The sequence below is a fragment of the Agelaius tricolor genome, unplaced genomic scaffold, assembly GCF_023055355.1.
Source record: "Agelaius tricolor isolate 1412-34295 unplaced genomic scaffold, bAgeTri1.0.p SCAF_3, whole genome shotgun sequence".
NCBI lineage: Eukaryota > Metazoa > Chordata > Aves > Passeriformes > Icteridae > Agelaius > Agelaius tricolor.
The window spans coordinates 63,174,522-63,194,492 of NW_027269263.1; the positions used below are offsets into that span (position 1 = coordinate 63,174,522).

The 19,971-nt window shown below is 42.5% G+C and overlaps 1 protein-coding gene across 9 annotated transcripts in view; it reads left to right on the plus strand.

Annotated features, from left to right (window-relative positions):
- Window positions 1-19,971, plus strand: part of FRMD4A (FERM domain containing 4A) — a 369,074-nt gene that overhangs the window by 299,180 nt on the left and 49,923 nt on the right. For all 9 annotated transcript variants that reach the window (XM_071424072.1, XM_071424070.1, XM_071424069.1 and 6 more), the window contains 4 exons: window positions 4,033-4,116; window positions 10,752-10,817; window positions 11,031-11,088; window positions 12,893-12,979. In XM_071424072.1, the coding sequence (XP_071280173.1) occupies window positions 4,033-4,116; window positions 10,752-10,817; window positions 11,031-11,088; window positions 12,893-12,979 (295 nt within the window). The remainder of the gene's footprint in view (window positions 1-4,032; window positions 4,117-10,751; window positions 10,818-11,030; window positions 11,089-12,892; window positions 12,980-19,971) is intronic.

Sequence of the window (19,971 nt, forward strand, 5' to 3'; positions counted from 1 at the left end):
CAGATCTAAAGGTTATTAGCTCAAACTAATCTTGTTTCTAGCTGGAAGCTGAGTCACGCTTGGTTGGCAGAGCATGGGCAGGACAAATTTCAGTTCCGTAGATGGACACAAATCCCACAGGTGTGACTCTCTTTAGGCCTACATAAAGGAATTACCAAGGCTGCCCTGGTTAATTTATGGGGGAATACAGCATATTGTTAAAATAATTGGGATTTTTTCCTAATTTAATCCTAGATTGAGAGTCCAGTCCCAAAATCTCTGGGAAACTCACACCAGCTTTGTTTTTAAATGTTCATAATCCAGTTCTTCAGCCTTAAAGAGCTTGTATGTCAAAGCAGCAAGAAATGGCATATACAGATCATTTGTCCCTCAGTTTGAGGATGGGAAAGAAAAACCTCTGAGTAAAACAAAATCCTGAACCACTGCAGCTAGTTCCTCATTGCTATATTTCTTCCAGTTAAAAAGTATGAGACATTTCAATTGAACTCCAAGTGTCTCCCAGCAATACATGAAAGAATAACAAGGGAGGAAAGCTAACAGCCAGTTTCCTGCTAGGCAGAATTTCACAATAATTTCAACGTTTGGGCAGATGGTAATCTAACATAGTTTTAGGCTTACTTTTCTTTCTGTGTAACCAAGTGACATTTAACCAATTAGAATGAGTTAAAGGGTTAGAAAACCTGAGCTGCATTCTTGCAGCCTAATGGTAAAATCCTAAACACTGTATTTTGAAAAGTACCATCTAATCTGAGAATCTCAGAGTATGCATTTCCTCCTGCATTCTACAGAATGAATTACCATGCTGAGAAGAGTTGGTAACTTTAACCTGCAGTTTTGTTTTGTTCCTGATCATTGTTATTACACATACTGGAAAATGTATGAATTTCCTGAGACAACTGCATATATAATCTTGCTCAAAATTATTTATACAGTATGCAAAAACTTCTTTTTCACAATATGTTTATGAAGTTCTAGGCAGGCCTTTTGCCCCCATGTGTAGATAAAGATACTAAGAGGTGGTGACTAATTTATTTAGACAAGACTCATTAAACAGGCAGTACCAGAACAAACCCAAAAAAAAGGAGTTCTGTTTTCTAGGTCCACTGTTAGTCACCCTTACTACAGCTTTCTAACCAGCTTTCAGGAACCATGCAGATGGCTTTTCCAGTTCAGGTTTCATATTGTTATTCAGTTCTTTAAATATTACCATTTCCATCATAGGAAAAAAAAGAAATAAAGTGGTCTATGGGACACAGAGAAAGTGTGTTTGGAGCCTTTCCCCTGCATATTAATAAATCTGTGTCCTAAATATCCTTCTGTATATATCAGCCCTAGAGGCTGGACACTTCCGAATATAAAATAAATGCAGCACAAGTGACCGGATTAAACAAACACTTTCTAAATACAGTAATAAAACAAACACACTGAGACATTTCACTAGAAAAAGCATGAAAGGCAATAAGTAAAAAACCACTTGAGATCCTGCTGGAAACATTTTAAAAATTGAGGGGTTCAGTGTTTTACAAGGAGCCGAGAGGAAAGTGACCTCATGACCACTAGTTCAAATGCAACCTGAGTCATTATTTTTTTTTCCTTTTATTGATTTGACATCTTTTTGGGAGTCTAAATTAATTTGTCTTGAGATGAGTCTTGCCAGAAGGCTTAGTGAATGCATGGACCACAGAATGAAATACCTTTTTGTTCCTGGAAGTGGTTACCTGACTTTTGAGGTGCTTTGGGGCCGAGGCACTATCCTTACAATATTCTCTAGATGCTGAGCAGAAATGTTAATCCTGCCCAACATCACTAATGTCTTTTTCTCTGATTCTTAAAAGACCTTGTCACAGCACAGGCAAACTTTGTGCCTCACTGACAGAAAAAACAGAGCTGACTGATGTTAGCCCTTTCTTTTATAGGAGCCATTACTGACTCAGAGTTTTTCCCAGACTCTGAGGGATCATTAGTCACCACTAATCTTGCCCTATTTGATAGATTTCTGGGCTCAGAAAGTCCCTGTTTGGAACTCACTCTGTGCTTTCCCAGAAAAGTTTTGGAAATCTCTCAACTTCCTTCTCTGAGCAGCCAGCCTCAAAAAAAATCTTCATTTGAGGGCAGTTACTTCTGCTTGTACTCTGATTGTCCCAAGTTCTATTCTTTTTTCCCAGTTTCTTTCAAAATGTCAAAAACCTCAGTAAGAGCTGAGTATGCACATGCTGTGGAGGAGACAGCTCTTGGCAATAAACTCTAAAAAGCAGCAACTTGTTTTCTAGGCTGTCAGTCACAGAACAGAGCTTCCAGATCAGCAGATAACACGGTGCAGAGCAGCTTCATGTTCAGACTTGTGCAGATATTTACCTGCCATGGAAGAATAAATCTGAATAGGTTTTGAGCATTTGCACTTAGAAGAGAAGAGCTCTCTGATGGCCAAGTGACCATGGGATTTGGGCAGGAGTGGGTGTTCAAACGCTGTTTGTCAAGAGCCTTTTGGCTTGGCATAGGAGGTGTTACAGAGTGGTTTTCCATGTGCTTGACATGGCAGCAGTTGCCTCAGTTCTTGTGTGCTATTCAGCACATCTTCACTCTGCAAAATTTGAGCCTCATTGAGACTTGGCCAGCTCTCACAGATATGTCCTGACTAGAAGTTTGGTCCTGTTTAGAAACTACTTAATTGATTGTCAAGGAACTACCATAATAATAAATAACAAATGTCTGTAGACATGCCCAAAATGCCTGCTCCAGGATTTATGTCAGTGGTTTACCCTATGGCCCAAACTAGCAATTAACCTGCAGACTCCAATTAAGACAAACCCACCTAGGTCTCAGGCAGAGCCTGCTCCTGGGATGTGCAAATGGAGAAATGCTGTGGGAAGATTTTTACAACTGAAGCAGTGTCACTTCTCTACAAGTCAACATACAGACTGTCCAAGAGACAAGGATGAAACCCAGGGTGATCTGGGATGTCCAAGAGCTCCTCAAGTCTTTAGCAGATGTCAGGATCTCTGGTCTACAGCCAGGTCAAAACTACCTGTCTGTCTACCAGCCTCATGGAAGAAGCCAGTGGGCTGGGGGATCTGGAGCTCTGGAAGAGGTATCTCTCTCTGCAGCTCCAGGACAGCCACATGTTTGGGTAGGATAAAGGGATGGGTAAAAGAAGGCAGAAAAACTTCCTGGAACGAAGTAAGCCAATAAACATGAATTCTTTGGCACTCCTCCGTGTCCTGTCTGGCCCTCTTGGCTGTGTATTTCTACAATTTTAAAAATTAATAGCAGCACTGCCTTCCTTCCCAAGCCTTTGAGGCTTTTTTTTTTCCTATGTGCACAGAATTCCATGTGTGTTTAAAAGTGGGAAGGGAGGCATTTGGGGTTTGTAGGAGAAAATCCCACGGTTCCATCTGTGAGAAACTGCCTCCCATTTGATGAGCTCTCCCTGCTCTCTGCTGCACAGGGTTGCTGTTCCAGCTGGCCACTGTGGCCACTGGAGGTTGCAGGGAGAAGGATGTTAGTGAGGTGGTTGTGTAGGAAGGTTTTGTGTAGCAGGACCCAAATTCAAAGGGGAGTGTTATCAGTGAATATGTTATGCAAAGGACAGGTCACTGGGCAACTGGTTAAGAACAACCTGTGATGTGAAAAAGCAAATTACTTTTTGCAGAAGTTTGTAAAGCATTAAATAAAGGTGTATAATTGCAGCTGAAAGCATCGCTTTCTCTCCCCCTTGTGTTTTTTTCTCTATATGAACATATCTGTGACACCCTGCTCTGGGACATGTGACATGGTGGCTTTTGTGTCCAGTCACTGGTAGGAAGTGGTTCAACATAACCATCTGGGAGAGCTTCTCTCCAATTTTGATAATAGAGGGAAAAGTTAACTGGGCTGCCATAAAACAAATAAAGAGAGGAGGAAAAGGAAACCCCAGTGCCTTTTGTTAAGAAGGAACAGATGTAGAGCCGTAGCAGCCTGCCAGCTAGGTCAAGTCATATCAAATATTGTGGTTGTTTTCTTGTAGCCTGATCCTCCTTTTGAACTCTCTTTCAGCAATGAAGTTGTAAGGAATGAATTAAAGAAGCTGCCAGCCCTTCCAACGCCAGCGCTGAAGGAGCATCCTTCCCTCGCTTACTGGTAATGTGTCACTCTCCACAGTCCTTGTGCAGGACCTGGCTCTGGCAGTGGGGTCTGAGAGTGGAACTGGGATGCAGAGATTCCTGCCCTCTGCCTCTGGGTCTGTCACTGACTCATTGCATGACTTAACACAAGTAGAGCTACCATCCTGGGCCTCAGTTTCCCCATCCCAGGCCAAATGCCTGGCCAAAAATCTACTGTAAGTGTGCAAATGTCCCGATGAAATCGAGAGGCCTAATGTGCCATTTACTTTCACAGCACTTTGCACTTCTGAAAGAGTTTTCCCAGTTGGAAATGTCAGTGTTTTGCACTGCCCTGTGTTGAGTAATTCAGTTTCATCTTGGAAATCCTCTCTGTATGGCACAGCTGAACTCATCTCCTTTTCTATGAACTCAGTGTTTGGAGGTGGATGCTTGTTTGCTCTGTCTTTATTGCACTGAAAAATAAGCTCAAGGTAGGAGCAGGGTCACATTTAGATTTTGCATGCCACACACATAGATTCTTTGTGCCAACCTGCATATCCCTTTTATCCCTCTGTGCAAATAGGAAAGAATTTGGGGAAAGACTATTCATTAAAGGGGAGATACTTTCACTCCATTTTCTGCTTGTTGCTCTTTCATGTTTGCCTTTAAAGCATTAGGCTGTAAGCCTGGGGGTTGGATTGAGCTTCTTTATCTGCTACTCTTTTCATTTCTGCATTTTGGTAATCTGAGGATGGCAGGGGGAAACAAATCAGTTTGTAGGCTATGATGTCAGTCCTCCTCTTTGCCAAAAAGGTCATCCTCTTCTCCTAGCATGGCTACAACAGTGGAATTAACTGTACCTAATGTCAAGTCATAGGCAAGCTCATCATGAGGTCTCCTAATCCCTTTCTGAGAATATATAAAAGATTCAGAGTCCCCAGCTGAAATTAGGATCACTGACACAATAACTGTGGATCATCACAATCTCCTGATATTTCTCACTAAGAACCCAGAATCAAATCTTCATGAAAAATGATAAATGTAGGCTGCCATCTCATTGAAGAATGGTCTTCCTCTTAGGAGCATTGCTTTTTCCAAGGAGCATCTCTTTTTCTTTTCTTACTCCACAACCTCAAAAGCAGTACATTTCCAGGTGGCCTGGAAGCTCAAGCAGAAAGCCATCTCAAAAGGAGTGGTGGGAACAAGTAGGCACTGACAGGGAAGGCAAATCTGACCCTTCAGCAACAACATGGCCTAAGGTCTCAGTAAACTGCCACATAGTGAGGAGGGCCATGTAAAATCCTCGTGCTCAGAATATGAGTATTTGTATTTATACACAAGGTGCAGCACTTGCAGCTGTACTTAATTTTGTGGGGGGTCTCATGTGACTGAGAACAGGTCACAGGTTGGGAAGGTGGTGTTGCCAATGGAGTAATAAAATCAGAGGCTACAGTCCTGTGACTCCCTTGTGATTTCATGTCAGTAAGCAGGTCTAAAAGACCTCTTTAACATTAGTAGTTCATTATTTTTTAATGATGGCTTTTTTCTAAACACCCTCTGAAACACTTAATGCTCTCAGGAAGCATCTGTTGGTGAATCAGACAAAAAGACTCAAAATTACAGATCAAACTTCAGTGATCTAAGGGAGCAGATTTTTAAAACTGTGTTCTCTGACGCTTTTTCATATATGCAGATTATGTACCAGGTGCAGATTTTATCCAAACCTTTTCTGTGAGCAGTCAGTTTTATTCTGCAGTTCCTCAGCGTGAGTGCAAGCAGTCACAAGTGAATATCCAACCCTGGAAAGAAACTTTTAAAACATTAAAGATGGGATGAGTAATGGCTCTAATTAGTTTAAAATAGACAAACAAAAAAACTTTGTACTATATTTTTATCAGCTGAAGTGGATTAAGAGATAATAAAATAGATAATCAAGTAAATATTGTGACACCTTTGGCAAGATGCTGTAAAAGATCTTCATAAAATAATACATTTCCATGACACACCATTAAAAAGCATCAGCTATTGCACCTACCAAATGTAGCAACACCTGTGGGATGAGTCCTGGATTCTTAGATCAGCACAGTTTGTGCCTCTGATTCCAGCTTCATGGAATCTCCTGGTTCCATACCCTTGAAGCCTTTCCCTTCACTGTAATCTCTTGCAGTTTTCCCCAGGTTCAGAATAATCAGTTGCACATCTTGTTCTCAAGCATCTTTTGGCATCTCTGATTACTGGTATAGAAAGAAGGGACTTTTTGGTGGGTTTGTTTCTCTTTTTCTTTCAAATGAAAGCTGAGCTTCTGGTCCTCCCACACAATCCAGGAGTTGAGGGCCTGAGTTTTGATTTCTCTTGGCCATGCATGGAAACACAAAACCAATCACAGAGACTGGAGAGAATCTTTAGAAATGTGTTAACTCACAGTGCTCCTTTTCAGACACGTGTCATTGCATTTTATGTCATTTCAGATCCTCCCTAACAAGCCAGCCCAGTACTCAGTTGTCAGTAATAAGGCTGATATGAGGTGCAACAACACAAAAGTGAATGTTAGTATGGGATTTTCAACAGACCAGGGGGAAGATAGACTTCTCACAGGTTCCCACAGTCTTTGAATGTGAGCTTGGTTTAGCATCAGTGTTGCCAGAAAACCCACCTCTGAAGATGTCAGCTGAAAATCACTATTTAGTGATTTTCTCTAGTTCAACACAGACCTGAGGCCCTGGTCCAGCTCTTGGTCCCTTGGCCTAAGAGGTGCTGGTGGCTTCAGAGGGACAGCATATGACTGCACATAAAGACATTATTTGTTCAATAATGTAATCAAAATGGAAAAGTCAGGTTAGAAACAGAATAACACTAAGGAACAGCAATGAATGGACAGCTATTTAAAACAGCTCAGTGTGCTGGGAAGAGAGGGAGGGAACAACTCACTTTGAAAATCTGGATCTGATGATGAGAAACTCAAGGCCTGCATTTGCTTGCAAGTTGTCTGCTGTCCAGTTCTATAAGCTGCTGGGACAGGAGGGATTTCTTGTTACTTCTAAAGATCTTTATCAGAGTTGTCTGCTGCAGAATATCATCCATGTATTAATTTCTGCAGCTTTGGGGGGAATGTTTTATGAGCTGGCCAACAGACAGCAGTGCTTCGGCAGCCTCTGTGTCTCTGTCTCCACATTAGTTAAGCATCCTCTGCCAGCCCTGCACTGTGAATGAGTTTCTATGTCACCAACACAGCAACAAGGCAGAGCAGGGGGGAGAGGAGATGTCAGCTGGTGGTCCCAGCAGTGTCCCAGCACTCTCCCAGCTGTCAATAGCAGCATGGCAGCTGCCTGGAGATGAACAGCTGAAATGATAGGGGAGCATGTTTATAGGCTCTGCTAATGCTCCTTCTGACCCGTGAATGATTTTGCTTGTTTTCCCTGGCATGTGTTGGGCTTAACCCTCCAACCCAGAGGCAGAAAGGAACCTCTGTGCTGAATGATCCTTCTTGCACAGGGCAGTGGAAGGAAAAGGAAGTTCAGAGAATTGTTAGAGGAGGGACTGTCACACTGATTGTTCTGACTGTGAATGTTTTTCCAGTGTGGACATTGCTATCTGAGCTAGGTGCCCTCAGCTCCCTTTGCCGTCAGCAGAGAGGAGCAATAGTAACCTCCTCCCAAGGAATCTGTCCAAAATAGATTGGATGAATTGTACTCTGGAGTACATGTTTCTTTCCCCAGTGACAAGGCCAGTGCTGCAGGAAGGTGAAGGACCACAGATCCCACTCCTAAATATGGCTTGATTGATATTTCAGGCTTTATATTTTTTGTTCAAAGGAAAGAAGAAACAAAGGTGATATTTGCCTGGCACTTAACATCTGTAGACCACAAAACATTTTACTTAGAAAAACCATCAGTACCCTAACAGAGCAATGGAGGTATAGCATTGTCTGCATTTGCTTAGAAGAACTGGGTAGAGCCTGGACTATCCCATATTTCTAGCATGGGTTAAAAACACAACTCCTTGTCCTGCTGTTCAGGAAGGCTCCCTGACATCTGATCTGTCCTTTTGAAGGAAATGGGCCATCAATTGGCTTCCCTACCCAAGGAGTATGGTCTAGGAACATATCAATTCTTTTATAATAAGAATTTGTAAGAACGCAGAGCACATCCGGAATCACATTAAGTAATCAGCATGTCCAGGTACATCTACCCTTTCCTTGAATGGCAGCAATATGAGAGCTTGATCTGTGCAATAAACTGCACAGAGTGGAAAATAAAACTAGGAGTGTTTTCCAGTGGAGAAACTCCATTATTTTCTGAGAAGTCACTCCTGGTTTGTTCCTGTCTGAGACAGAGGAATTGCATCCACATGTAATCATGGTTTTAAGAGGTAATTTCAAAGGGCTGTAAGCCCTCTCTGTCTATCTTTTTTATTAAGAATGATGTTTTTTGGAGGTCTTCCAATACTGAACACTCATGTAATTCAGTTATTGCTCCAAAAGTAATCCTGTTTATGATAATCATGGCAGGAGACCCAGGCTCTGCCTTCATATGCACACCCATAACATCTGTGGTACTTGCTTGGATCAGTGTGCTGAATATGTTTCATAGCTGTAGAATTTAAAGATCATTTTCTAAGCATTAAAATGATTCTGAGGGATTTGATGGGAGAGCTGGACCATTCCTTTAGCCTGTAATGTGTCACTGGCTCAGTCAGCACCCTGTTCCTGCTGTGGCCTGCTGATGGGACAGCTCTGAAAAGGGCTCTTTTATTTTTGTAGGATGAATGGGGTAAGCCACTTGGTGAGTGAGTAAGGAAAGCAGTTAAATAACCTCTCTGATAGACAACAGGCTTGTGAGGGAAAAGCTGGCCTTGCTGACAATCTGACACTGGCTCTGAATTGCACTTTGCTGCCTTCACTGATGTTTCTGGTTCTCCTTTCTCTCTTCATTATTAGGGTTGCACAATCCTCAGCTTCCCTGTGGCTCTTCTTTCTAAAAGCTGTTGTGGCTCTGGAGATTCTGGCTCTCTTTCTAAAAGAGGTTCCATCCTCTCTGGCACAGGGGTGCAAATGGGGAAGGCAGCAGTGAGAAGAAGATGCAGTCATGTTAAGCTGGGCTGGTGAAATGCTTTGCAGTCGTCCACAAAAGCCCCCGTGGGCATCTCTGAGCAGCCGTGGTGAGGTCATCTACCATCATCCCACCCTGCTGTGCTCCTTCACACTGCCTAGCAATGCAGCTGGCTTCAGTTCTGCCTGGGGAAGGATTACCACATGGTGGGCAGCTGAAAGGCCCTATTAGGGGATCCTGCTGGATCCAGGAAATGCAGGGAAGGAGGAATGCCAGTTCACATTGCCCTAAACCACATGCAGTGTGGTGGCATGGGATACACACAGACACAGATGGAAGCCCATGCAGGGCCAGGTGGGGAGGGCACTAAGGTGGAATGAAACTAGTTTAGGTTCCCCTCCTCTTGGTCTGGCAAGTTCTGGACAGAATCTCCAGGGGACTCAACAGATTCCCTGTCCCTGAGAATCAAAATTAAAATACAAAATAAAGAGCAAGAAATTGGTTTTAAACCTGAGGACTTCAGTGTTCTGTCATGCTAGTGTAGCAGAGCAGGTCCTGTGTGCATTACATTGGATCCCTGGCTTATATTTTGCCTTGCTGTGACCTTGCTGGCACTGCTGATTGTATGCATCAAATAGCTCTGCTGCCCATTCACTGGAGAAGAATGAGTGAAATTCTTTAAAAGTGAACTTATATTTGTCTCTCAACCTGTCATTTGGGTCATGCTGATCTCTCCTGGATGCTCCATCTCTACTGCTTATGGCACACACTCAGAATTGTTGTCTGACACAGAAGCCCACTGATGTTGAACAGCCTCCATGGTTCACCTTGGAACACATGATGACATGGTTCATGTCTTCCTAAAACATAAAATGATCTTAGTCTCCAAGGAGCTGTTGGAAATGGGCCCCAGCTCATGCCAGCTCCCAGTGCTTAGCCAGGAGTTGCCTGGGGGAATGCAAGTTAGTATAACTCAAGAGTAAGCAAAGGCACATGAATACTTTAGGAGTAAAGAAACTCAAGTTTGAGTGCCCTGGAAAAATCCCTTGTCACTGCTGCTATTGTTGCCTGTGTGTACACTAGGAATTAGCTCCCTGGGAGAGAGATTGCTCCAGAGTACTTCCAATGGTGCACCTGCAGTTATGCAGTTGAGTGACCTGTAAGTCTTAGGGCTGTGACTGGCCACCAATTTCTGACAGTTCTGCCCATCTTTCAGAGGACATGATGGGCTTGAAAAGAAGTTACAGCAGTTAGGACAAAGCAGATCTTAAGCAGATCTCCAACACAAATCTGTTTGCCCTCAGTGTAGTATTGTGGGTATCATTTGTAGGTAAGGAAAGAAATGCAGAGAGGGAAAAGTCTGTACAAGTAGGTACCGTGTTTGTGAGGAAAAAGGGTTCTTCCAGAGACCCAGCTCTTAGAAAACCATTTTTATTCTCAGTCTGTGACTTCCCCTTTTCTTACCATGCTCTGCACCAAATCCCCTCATCTAATGGTTTTGCTTGGCATCTTTTGGTTCCATCAGTCAGTAACTGTGTGAACAGAAGTATCTCTTCAGCTTTTGACAAGATTTTCAGTCATGATAATGCCATTATATAAAACATCCAATTTTTTTCCTTTCCAGTGAGGATCGAGTCATTGAACATTACAAGAAACTAAATGGTCAGACAAGAGGTCAAGCAATTGTGAAGTAAGTGAAACAAGAATGATTTCTTTGTGACCTTTGTTTTATTATGAAGTATTTCTACAGAACTCTAAATACAATATGTAACTATGCTTCCCATCTCATGCAATGCTTCATTTTAAAGTATTTCTTGGCATAATTATTTACTTACCCAAGTTTTTTTTCAGATCATCCTCTCAGCTTCTCAGATGTATTATTCTCTTCTGTGTTGTTTTGCAGTTACATGAGCATTGTAGAGTCCCTCCCAACATACGGAGTGCATTATTACGCAGTAAAGGTACGTGCTACAAGAAGGTCCTTCCCTGAATTAAACTCTTGTTGGAGAGGGAGGGAGAGAGGTACAAACAGCCATCCTGCTCTCAGAATACAATACACTGCTACTAAAGTCTCGTTTCACTTCCTGAGGTAGGATAAACTTATTTCAGCTGTGTGTGCATGTTTAGTAAATACAGTTCCAAAGAGGAAAATCCTGTTCTTGGAGATAAAACTCCTGCAGTCCTATTGTGCTGGAGTGTTCAGCTCAGTCAGCAGCATGGCAATGCCAGTGAACCACCACCAAAGGGACAAGCCAGACACATCTCTGGCAGACAATCCTTTTTGTAGCTCCCAGAGGTCAGATCTTTCCCAGATGGCAGATCCATGAACACCTATTTAGGGCCAGCCATGACCTGAATACTGTAGCTCCCTTGACATGAGATATGTAGATGGATATAGAGATTGTACATCTTTTTAATGCCAGAACAGTCTTGTACCCTAGAGATAGGTAGCACATTCTATCCCCCAAACAGCTCTCCACTTCTGTGTAGACTTCATGCAGCTATTCATGAAGTTCCTAATTTCTTTTGTCTAATGATTTATCACAAAAATTTCCAGCCTCATAGTATTATCATTATTATTATTATTATTACTTCTCTGCCTGACCAGCTGTGTAGGTTTGGGGTTTTTTAAGTAGAGAAATCAATAAACATGGGAAGAAAGCTAGAGCCACATTCCCCAGAGCATATTCCCTCATTTATCACCCCTGAAGTTTTGATGTGTTTCATCATTATCTCTGTGCACAGATCATATGGTTTTTCATGCATCTGTAATGTCTTGTACACATGAGGTACTATAAAAACACAAATATCTGACTGTACCTGTCTCAGGAGATGTGTTTCTAGTCTATTCCTGCTAATAGGATGTAATAATAAAGTTGTTATTATTATTTTGCAAAAAGCATTAGCCTCATCTTTTCTCAGAGGACAGGATCTCTCCAGCACCCTTTGCATCCAGATCTCTTAGACAGCTCTAGAGCAAGAAAAATCTAGTGGATTGGGCTGGATGTTCAATACTGCATAGACTCAAGAGCAATTCCAGTGAGCTCCTCATGGTCAATAAGCAGCAGTGAGCAGCAATGAGGCAGCAAATATTGCACATAATAGGGTTTGCTTCTGCCTGATGTGGGGGTCTGGTTTTGCTGTGTTTTACCCTGCCATTCTCTATCACATTAACAGAACAGATGTAATTTCATTGAGGACTTCAGCTCAGTAAATTGCAGAGACTGGGATCAGATATCAGCCATTACTCCATAAGGACATTTTATTGCACACTCAGACACAAAGCAGTTGGGTCTGAGCCTGTCAGACCTTATCACTTGGTAGCTCTCAGATCCCATTACTGCTGCATTTTCAAGTCTAATGCTAAAATCCCTCCACATAATTCAAGTCAGCTGGGTGACTTGCTTTCCTTCCTCTCCAATCTCTGAGTGTTCAGACTGAATAATTTACAGGGAAGAGAAAGAGGATGCACCACTGCACAAGGGACCCATGTCAAACCTCGTCAGCACCCCTGACAGCATTTTGAGTAACTTGATCACATGTGATATATTTTAAATTGTTTTATATGTCATGGCCAAAAGTGAAACGGATCTCTTCTAAACACTGTGGAGCTTTGTGACTTGCAGGAACTCGGCAGGGGGAAATTTAACAACACCCATTCAAAGATATTACTTAGAAACAAATCTTCATCTTGAGCAACAACACAGGAAAAGTCCAGCATTTCTCCATCATATTCAATATAACTCCCTCTGTTTTCTATTTCAGGACAAGCAGGGAATTCCATGGTGGTTAGGACTTAGCTACAAGGGGATTTTTCAATATGACTACCATGATAAAGTGAAACCAAGAAAGGTAAGTGTTTACTTTTCTACCAAGGTCTGGGCTTGCCACACATGTCATAGCTTGAGTCAAGGGAGTGATGTACACCAAATGCTGGCATTGATTCATGTGATTTTTGAAGGATGTTTGTTTTCTCCCAAACTTGTCTCAATGTCTGCAAAGAATTAATGGACAAAAGTAGCTCATAATTTATTAAAAGCTGTGGGGTTTGGAGGAAATAAGTGTCACTTAATCTTGCAATTTATGTTTCTTTTTTGTGTGTTTCATAAGACATAGATGGGAACTCAGGGGCTGATCCTCTCAGGTGCTGGAGGCCTTCCATTCACTGGCAATGGTGGACTGGGGGTGCTCAGCCAACCCTTGATATTGTACTGTCAAGCCATAAATGATCTGAGAGAGAAAGGAATGAAGAGACAGGAAAACTGCTTCCATTTATTACAAAAAGAAAATTACATGATTTTCTCAGAACCAGCATTACATTTGATAAGCAACAATTTTCCTAACTGAAGAGTTAATGTCAAGGTAGCAGGGAAAGTTGACTTTCAACACATGCCTAAAAAAAAGGCAAGGGAAGTTTTAATTCTTGAGCTCAGACTATGAGGGGGACCTGTGTGTTCTGATTTTCCCAAATAAAATGCCATCTAATATAAAAAACCTCATCCCTGAGCACAAGGCCTGCAGGTGGTAATGTAGAGCCTGTTAGCAGCAGTGTTTGTTGCACTGCAGACCTGTGGAGACATCAGGAGGCAAGGCTTCAGGCTGGCTTGCAGGCTGCAGAACTGGATGATTTCGAGCAACTAGGCAGCTCTTCTGTGGATGCAAAAGCTTCCACAGTGAATTGAGTTCTGTGTTTGTCTTTGCATTGTTTCTGTACCAATTCTTCTTTCACCTCCTGTGGTTGCTTTCAAGTTGGACACTGCCTGGTGCTCACAGAGAGCATCTTCTATTAAAATGAATGAGAATCGAGGTTTTGGTAGAAAACTGAACTGCTAAGGAGGCAGCAAGAGACAAGAGGTGCATCAATCAGCCTTTTATTCACTGAAGGCTGTAAATGGAACTTTTATTCATTAAAAGAAAGGACAAGGAGAGTAAGGACGTCTTCACAAAGGCTAAAGGACACATCTATTTGGGATCAATCATTACCTGCAGGGCAAGCCATCTTCACATATGGTAGTTTAGAACATGCCTAGGCTAGGTGTTTGCACCCACATATCTCCAGTAGTGCCAACCCCCCAGGGAAGACATGTACTTAAAAGATGCCTTCAAAAGTCTTAGGAATACAAACATTTCTTTGGAAGAAATTAGTGCCCTGCCATGACAGGACTCAGCCTTTCACACATTATAGTAATTACTGTCATCCCTCTTGGGATGAGAGGGTTGGTGGAGAGCATCAGAAGGAAGGAGAGGAGAGATCAGGTGCTCTGACTGCATGAGAGGAGACACATTTCCACCAGAAGGGTCAAGCCTCCTTTCTCAGCTTTTCTACTTTCTCTTCTCAGCTGTTCAAGGTGATCTACTCTGTAGCATTGGTTTTGGAACCTGATTAAATCTTCACCAGCCTCTCTGTGTCTCCACTAGGCTACCTCTAGCACTCACACTGCACCTCAAATCAGGGGCTTTAGGCACCTCTGATCCTTCTTCTCCAAGTGCAACCCTAAAAAAATAGGGTGCTGGTTTTCTCTTTATTGGGAATTAGTTTTTTTGGTCTCAGCAAATCATGTATGAAATCCATCAGACCCAAAACAATGGTGCTGCCTTATGTATAAACCACTAAGAACTGTGGCAGAAGTGGTCATTTATCTGAGGAAAGGTTGGGTGGGAAGGGAAAACAGGAATTTCCAGGCTTGGATCTGTCCATTGCCACAATCCAGAGACCACAGCAGTGAAAAGATAGCCTAGATGAGCATTTCTCTGCTACATGATGCTTGCAAACCCCATCTGTTGGCAGAGCTATTCCAAAATGAACAGCCTAAATCAGGGATGGGACTTGGACAGAGTGGCTGAGGCTTCATTATTTCTCCATGGAGTGATTTTACCTTCTGTGGAGCAAGTAAAAAGACTTCTTACCCTACACAGGTGGTAAAACCCCTCTGGCAAGAGCAGATCAACTGCCTCAGTGAGGCATAGTGTTTAATCCTCTTGCTAATTAGATTGTAAAATTGCACTCGATAACCCTGGTATCTGGGAGCAGCCTGCCACAGTATCTGATTCATTTCACTGCACCAGCATGTGCTGCTTCAAGCCTTTGCTGTGCAGATGGGAGGGGTAAACTTCACTGAACTTTCTGCAAGGTAAAATTAGTGGGGGAGGGGGAAAGAGATTATGGCTTTTTCTGATCTTTAATATTTTGTTCCTGCACACTGCCGATGCCAGAAACAAATTGAAAACTTACAATGGAAAAATAAGTCTCCCTGGAAAAAAACACAGGCAGAGAATTTTAGCAAGAAACCAGCTGAAATCAAGACATTTATATTAAGTGCATAGAAAAACCTTGCTTGTCTTATGAGGGAGATTGTAATGTTTTCCTATGTGTCATCCTAGATAGATTTCCATGTTTCTTGTGCTTGTGAGTAAAACTGTAACACACACTAAGCAGCTGAACCTATCTGGGGCCATCCCATTAGCAGTCACTCAAAACCATGATTTCATTAAATTGCTGGAGTAAATCAGCCATGTGTCTCTAGAAAACTAACCAGGTTTGTCAGCAAGTTAGATGAGACTGGAGAGGGGAATTGAGGCTGATGCAAGGCCAGAACCTCATCCTGCTTGCACTGTTCTCACTCAAGCACCAAGTTCTCCAGCATTACTGGGGATGCAGCTGAGATGGGTATCTGGCACCTAGTCCTGGGTGGTTCAGGTGGGAATGCAGGGCTATTAAACTGGAATGCAGTTGTACCTAGACTGCAGAGACTAATGTGTCTCTGTGTTTCTATTTTTATATTCCTTCCTGCCTATACTTGAATTTTGTGGAAGCCCTGAATCTACCCAAAGCCATCACTTTGAGTGTCATCATTTTTCTTCTGTCTGTTGAGGACCAGCTCACAGACTCAGCAAGCCCTGTCAAAAGCTCCCCCTTGAATGCTGCCTGTTGTAGTGCAAATTTGGTCCCTATGAGTTATAATCTGCTGGCTATTCATTCTTGGGTACAAAACAATTGAAAAGTTTTGGTATACTACACAAAATCCAAGACTCCAGCTCAACAAGAAGGGAGTATCAAGTGTGGAAAGATGGCTGCTGTCCTGCCAACCATATATTTGAGGCATTCTGGATGCTGGGCTTGCAGAACCAGTGTCATTTGTGTAGAAGCAGCTCACAGCTTCCAAGGTGGACAGAATCCATTTCCCTCTATGTTAAACTTAGCTTCTACAAACCCTTTCTTGTGAAAGGACCAAACCCATCATTTTCAGTGAAGGGTCATTAGAGGGTTTTTTGCTTGAATTTCAGAGCAACTGTAAAGAAAGCCAAGGCACTGCAGCAGCCCAGTGTGAGCATTTGTCTGTGAGTGCTGTGTGTCCATTTTAACCAGCACACAGGGATGTGACTCCACTCCATCCCCAGAGATCTGTACACAAAGAGCAGCAGTGTAGCCTGGAGCTGTGAGATCTGCACACCCAAGTAGTAGCACCAGGCATATCTCTGCTGTTCCAGTGAGATATTCCCACTGATTTAAGAGCCCAAAGGCATTTTTTAGTGCAAACAGCTTAACAGTTAGTAAACAATTAACTCCAAACTGAAGAGTGAATGATTAACAAAGTCAGCCAAAGGACTTCCATATGGCAGATAAAAAGACAGAGAAAATGTTTAACTTATCACCAAAAATAAAATTACCTTAAAGGAGAGTCTGGTAATGTTTAGTTGCTTTGTAAGAGATACGTCTATACAGTGTTATCTCATTTTCTTCTATAGAAAGCTAGTGGCAGTGAAACCTAAAGTGAGCCTTTTTTCTCAGACTCATAAACATTATCACTGCTTGCATTATCTGGTTACTGAAAAGAACCCAAAGGGAATAAAGGTTTTTAGAAATAAGATAAAATGTGAGGCATCACAAAATTAGACATTAATTTAACTTGACAAAAAATTTCCTTATGACAGCTACCAGTTTCTGCCATTTCTTCTCAGCATTACCCTTTCTCTGAGATTAAATGAAGCATGCTGTGAGAATGCTCTGTCACTTTCCATAAGGTCTATACAACAGTCTTTGGGTTCTCATGTCAAAGAATTTGAGTTTTAGTTCGTAGTGTCATCATGAATCCAAAGCAAAAGTTGGGTTGACTTCCCATTTAAGCATGCAAAAACAAAAGGCCAGTTGGGCCCATCCTACCAAGCAATGCAGAGCACAAGTAAATTCAGTAGGTTTTAGTGTCTGATCAGAGAAAAATCACCAGCTTGTCAAAAGCATGAGCAAAGTAATCAGCACATTAATTGTGTCCAGAAAGTGAAAGATTGCTGTCCAGTGCCACTTGGCCTTTTCCAAACAACAAGAGATAGAGTGAACTTTCCCAATTCCAGAGGCAAAATGAGATATTTACACAGGAGGAGCAATAGCCTAATTAAGAGCTGCTTTATTGCAAAACAAATAGATCCTGTCTGCTTTAGGGCATAATGAACCATTGTCAAGTCAGTAATTGCATTGATGGAGTGGTTAAACTTGTGCTTCCTGTGGTGAAGGAATGACAGACCAGTAACTTAAAAAAACGTAAAGTAAGGATTGATGTGAAATGTACAGAAAGTAGTGAATGATGGGGAGGAGGAAGCTGACAAATTGCTCTCTGCCTAACTGATCGTAGAACACAGGGAGAGTCAAAAAGGCAAAAGAAACATGAAATTCAAATTAGTTACAGGGAGCCCAATTCACTTGCACACCTCCTTGCCACATGATACAATAGAGGCCGAGAGCTCAGAAGGATTGAAGATAGCACTAAAAGTGTGACCTTCCATCCAGGGTTTGAACATGGGGTTGGTTATTTTCAGAGAGGATTTTGGGAGGGGTTTTAAATCCCCGTGTTCAAGGAGGGTGTTTGATTTGACACCAAGTTGGTTTCTGTTGTCAGAGGTATGGAGCATGTGTCTCACTCCTCTCACTGGCATGCTGCTGATCCACAGGGTGTATTCAGAACAGGCTGGACTTTCTCTAGGGCATCCAGAATCAAGTCAGGTCAGAAAATGTATTGGACTCATGTTTCATTGGGCTCCTCGTCATTTCCTAGGACCTTTGCAAACACCTTTGCATTGCAGACAGGGATAAAAGATTTCAAATTTACAAATGATAAAAAATGAGCAGAAACCATTTCCAGGAAATACTGGTTTAAAAGCTCATGGAGTCTCAGTGGCACTGCTGCAATAAATTATTCAGTGTGATTAGCAGGCTGTTAAGGACTACCTGCTGACTCCTTCTGCTCTGTGCTTTCATTTCTCTTCCCCTTGCTGATCCCTTGTGCTTCTTGGGTTATGGACTTGGCTGTAAACTGAACCAGTCTTCAGGTCATGGTGGGTTCAACTCATTTTATAGTGCAGTAATTCAGTCTTGGTTTAGTATTTGGAAATGTGGAGCATGGAAGGAGGGAGACGTATACAAAGCGAGGTTCCTTACCACGCTGTTCCTTCTCCTAGAGAGAGGTTGCTCACCCAATTTCTTTCTTAAAACATAATACCCAGGCCTGCAAACACTGAAAAGCAGGCACAGTTTAAAGCCTTTCCCTGCAGAAATGCCCTATTCCATCCCCATAAGACAGGAGACCATGTTCTCACCAGCACCTTTTTTTCTGCTGTCTGCCCTCAGTTTGGGGTTTCTACCATCCAGCACCAGGCACTTCCCCTTTCAGCACCCACTACTCCATGCCTTACCACTGTGCCAAAGAGCTGCCAAACACACTGGGAGCTGAATAAATGACATCCAAGCACTGGGCTGGAAAGCAGGATTATGTCCCTGACACTGAGAACTTCCACAGGATTTGGCTGGACATGCCACTGGGCTGTGATTCAGTGAACATTTCTTTTGGCAGCAGTATCAGCTGAAGTGGCCTTCAGCACTCTCCTCCCCCATCACAATCCTGCCCCCACTGCTCACTTCCTCCCCTGGGCCCCCTCCTCAGCCATCCTGAGCTGGTGTAGCTGTGCAGTTGGGAAGGAAACTGCTCCAGAGAAGGGATCGGCTGGCTTAGCATCATGCAGCCATAAAAAATGGTCACTCTCAGCCTCGATCAGCTCCCAGTCCCACTCACCATCTGACCCACAATCAGTATTGTGTAGGAGCTGGATATGGATACAGGCTGCATAAATCACTGCAGCCAGAGAAAGAAGCAGCATTTACCTACACAGTAACTTTGTGGAGTGAGACAAGAGCTTCACAGCTCAGAACAAGTTGGAAGGAGTTCAACTGCATGAAATTTGTCATGGTTGAACCAGGAAGAATTAACAGTTGGGTATAAAGTCATCATCCCCACTTTTTTCTCCTCATAAAAGTTGGTAAAAATTTGCTTTGGTGTGTCTCCCAAACAGGGCTGATTTCAGACAGGTGAGCAGATTGTCTAGGTAAATGAACTTCTTAGAATCATGCAATAGTCATGCTCAGTTTCCATTATGTAGGTAAATAAGTAGTTTTTATCAACTACAATGCTTGCAAACATTAATACATAGTCTTAGGCACTGCTGCTTTATAAAGAAACCATCACTATTCTGGTGGTTTAGTGTGCTGTGGTGATACCATTAGACATATGGTTCCCAGGGTTTTCTGTGAGAATTCAAATTCAGAAAGGCTAGAACATGACGTCCCATCCCATGATCTAGCCAAGTCAAGCCCATAGTTACCATTAAATATAGGAGTAGTCCCATCAAAATAAAACTCCCTTCTCTAAGTCCTTTGTCGTATTCAGGTCTTAAAGAGTGATTCTGTGTAAAAGCAGCAGCCAAGTCTTAAATGATTCTGCAGCACACAGCAGGAACTTCAACAAGATGCAAAGACAAATCACTCCGACAGCACAAAGTGAAACAAATTGGACCTCAGA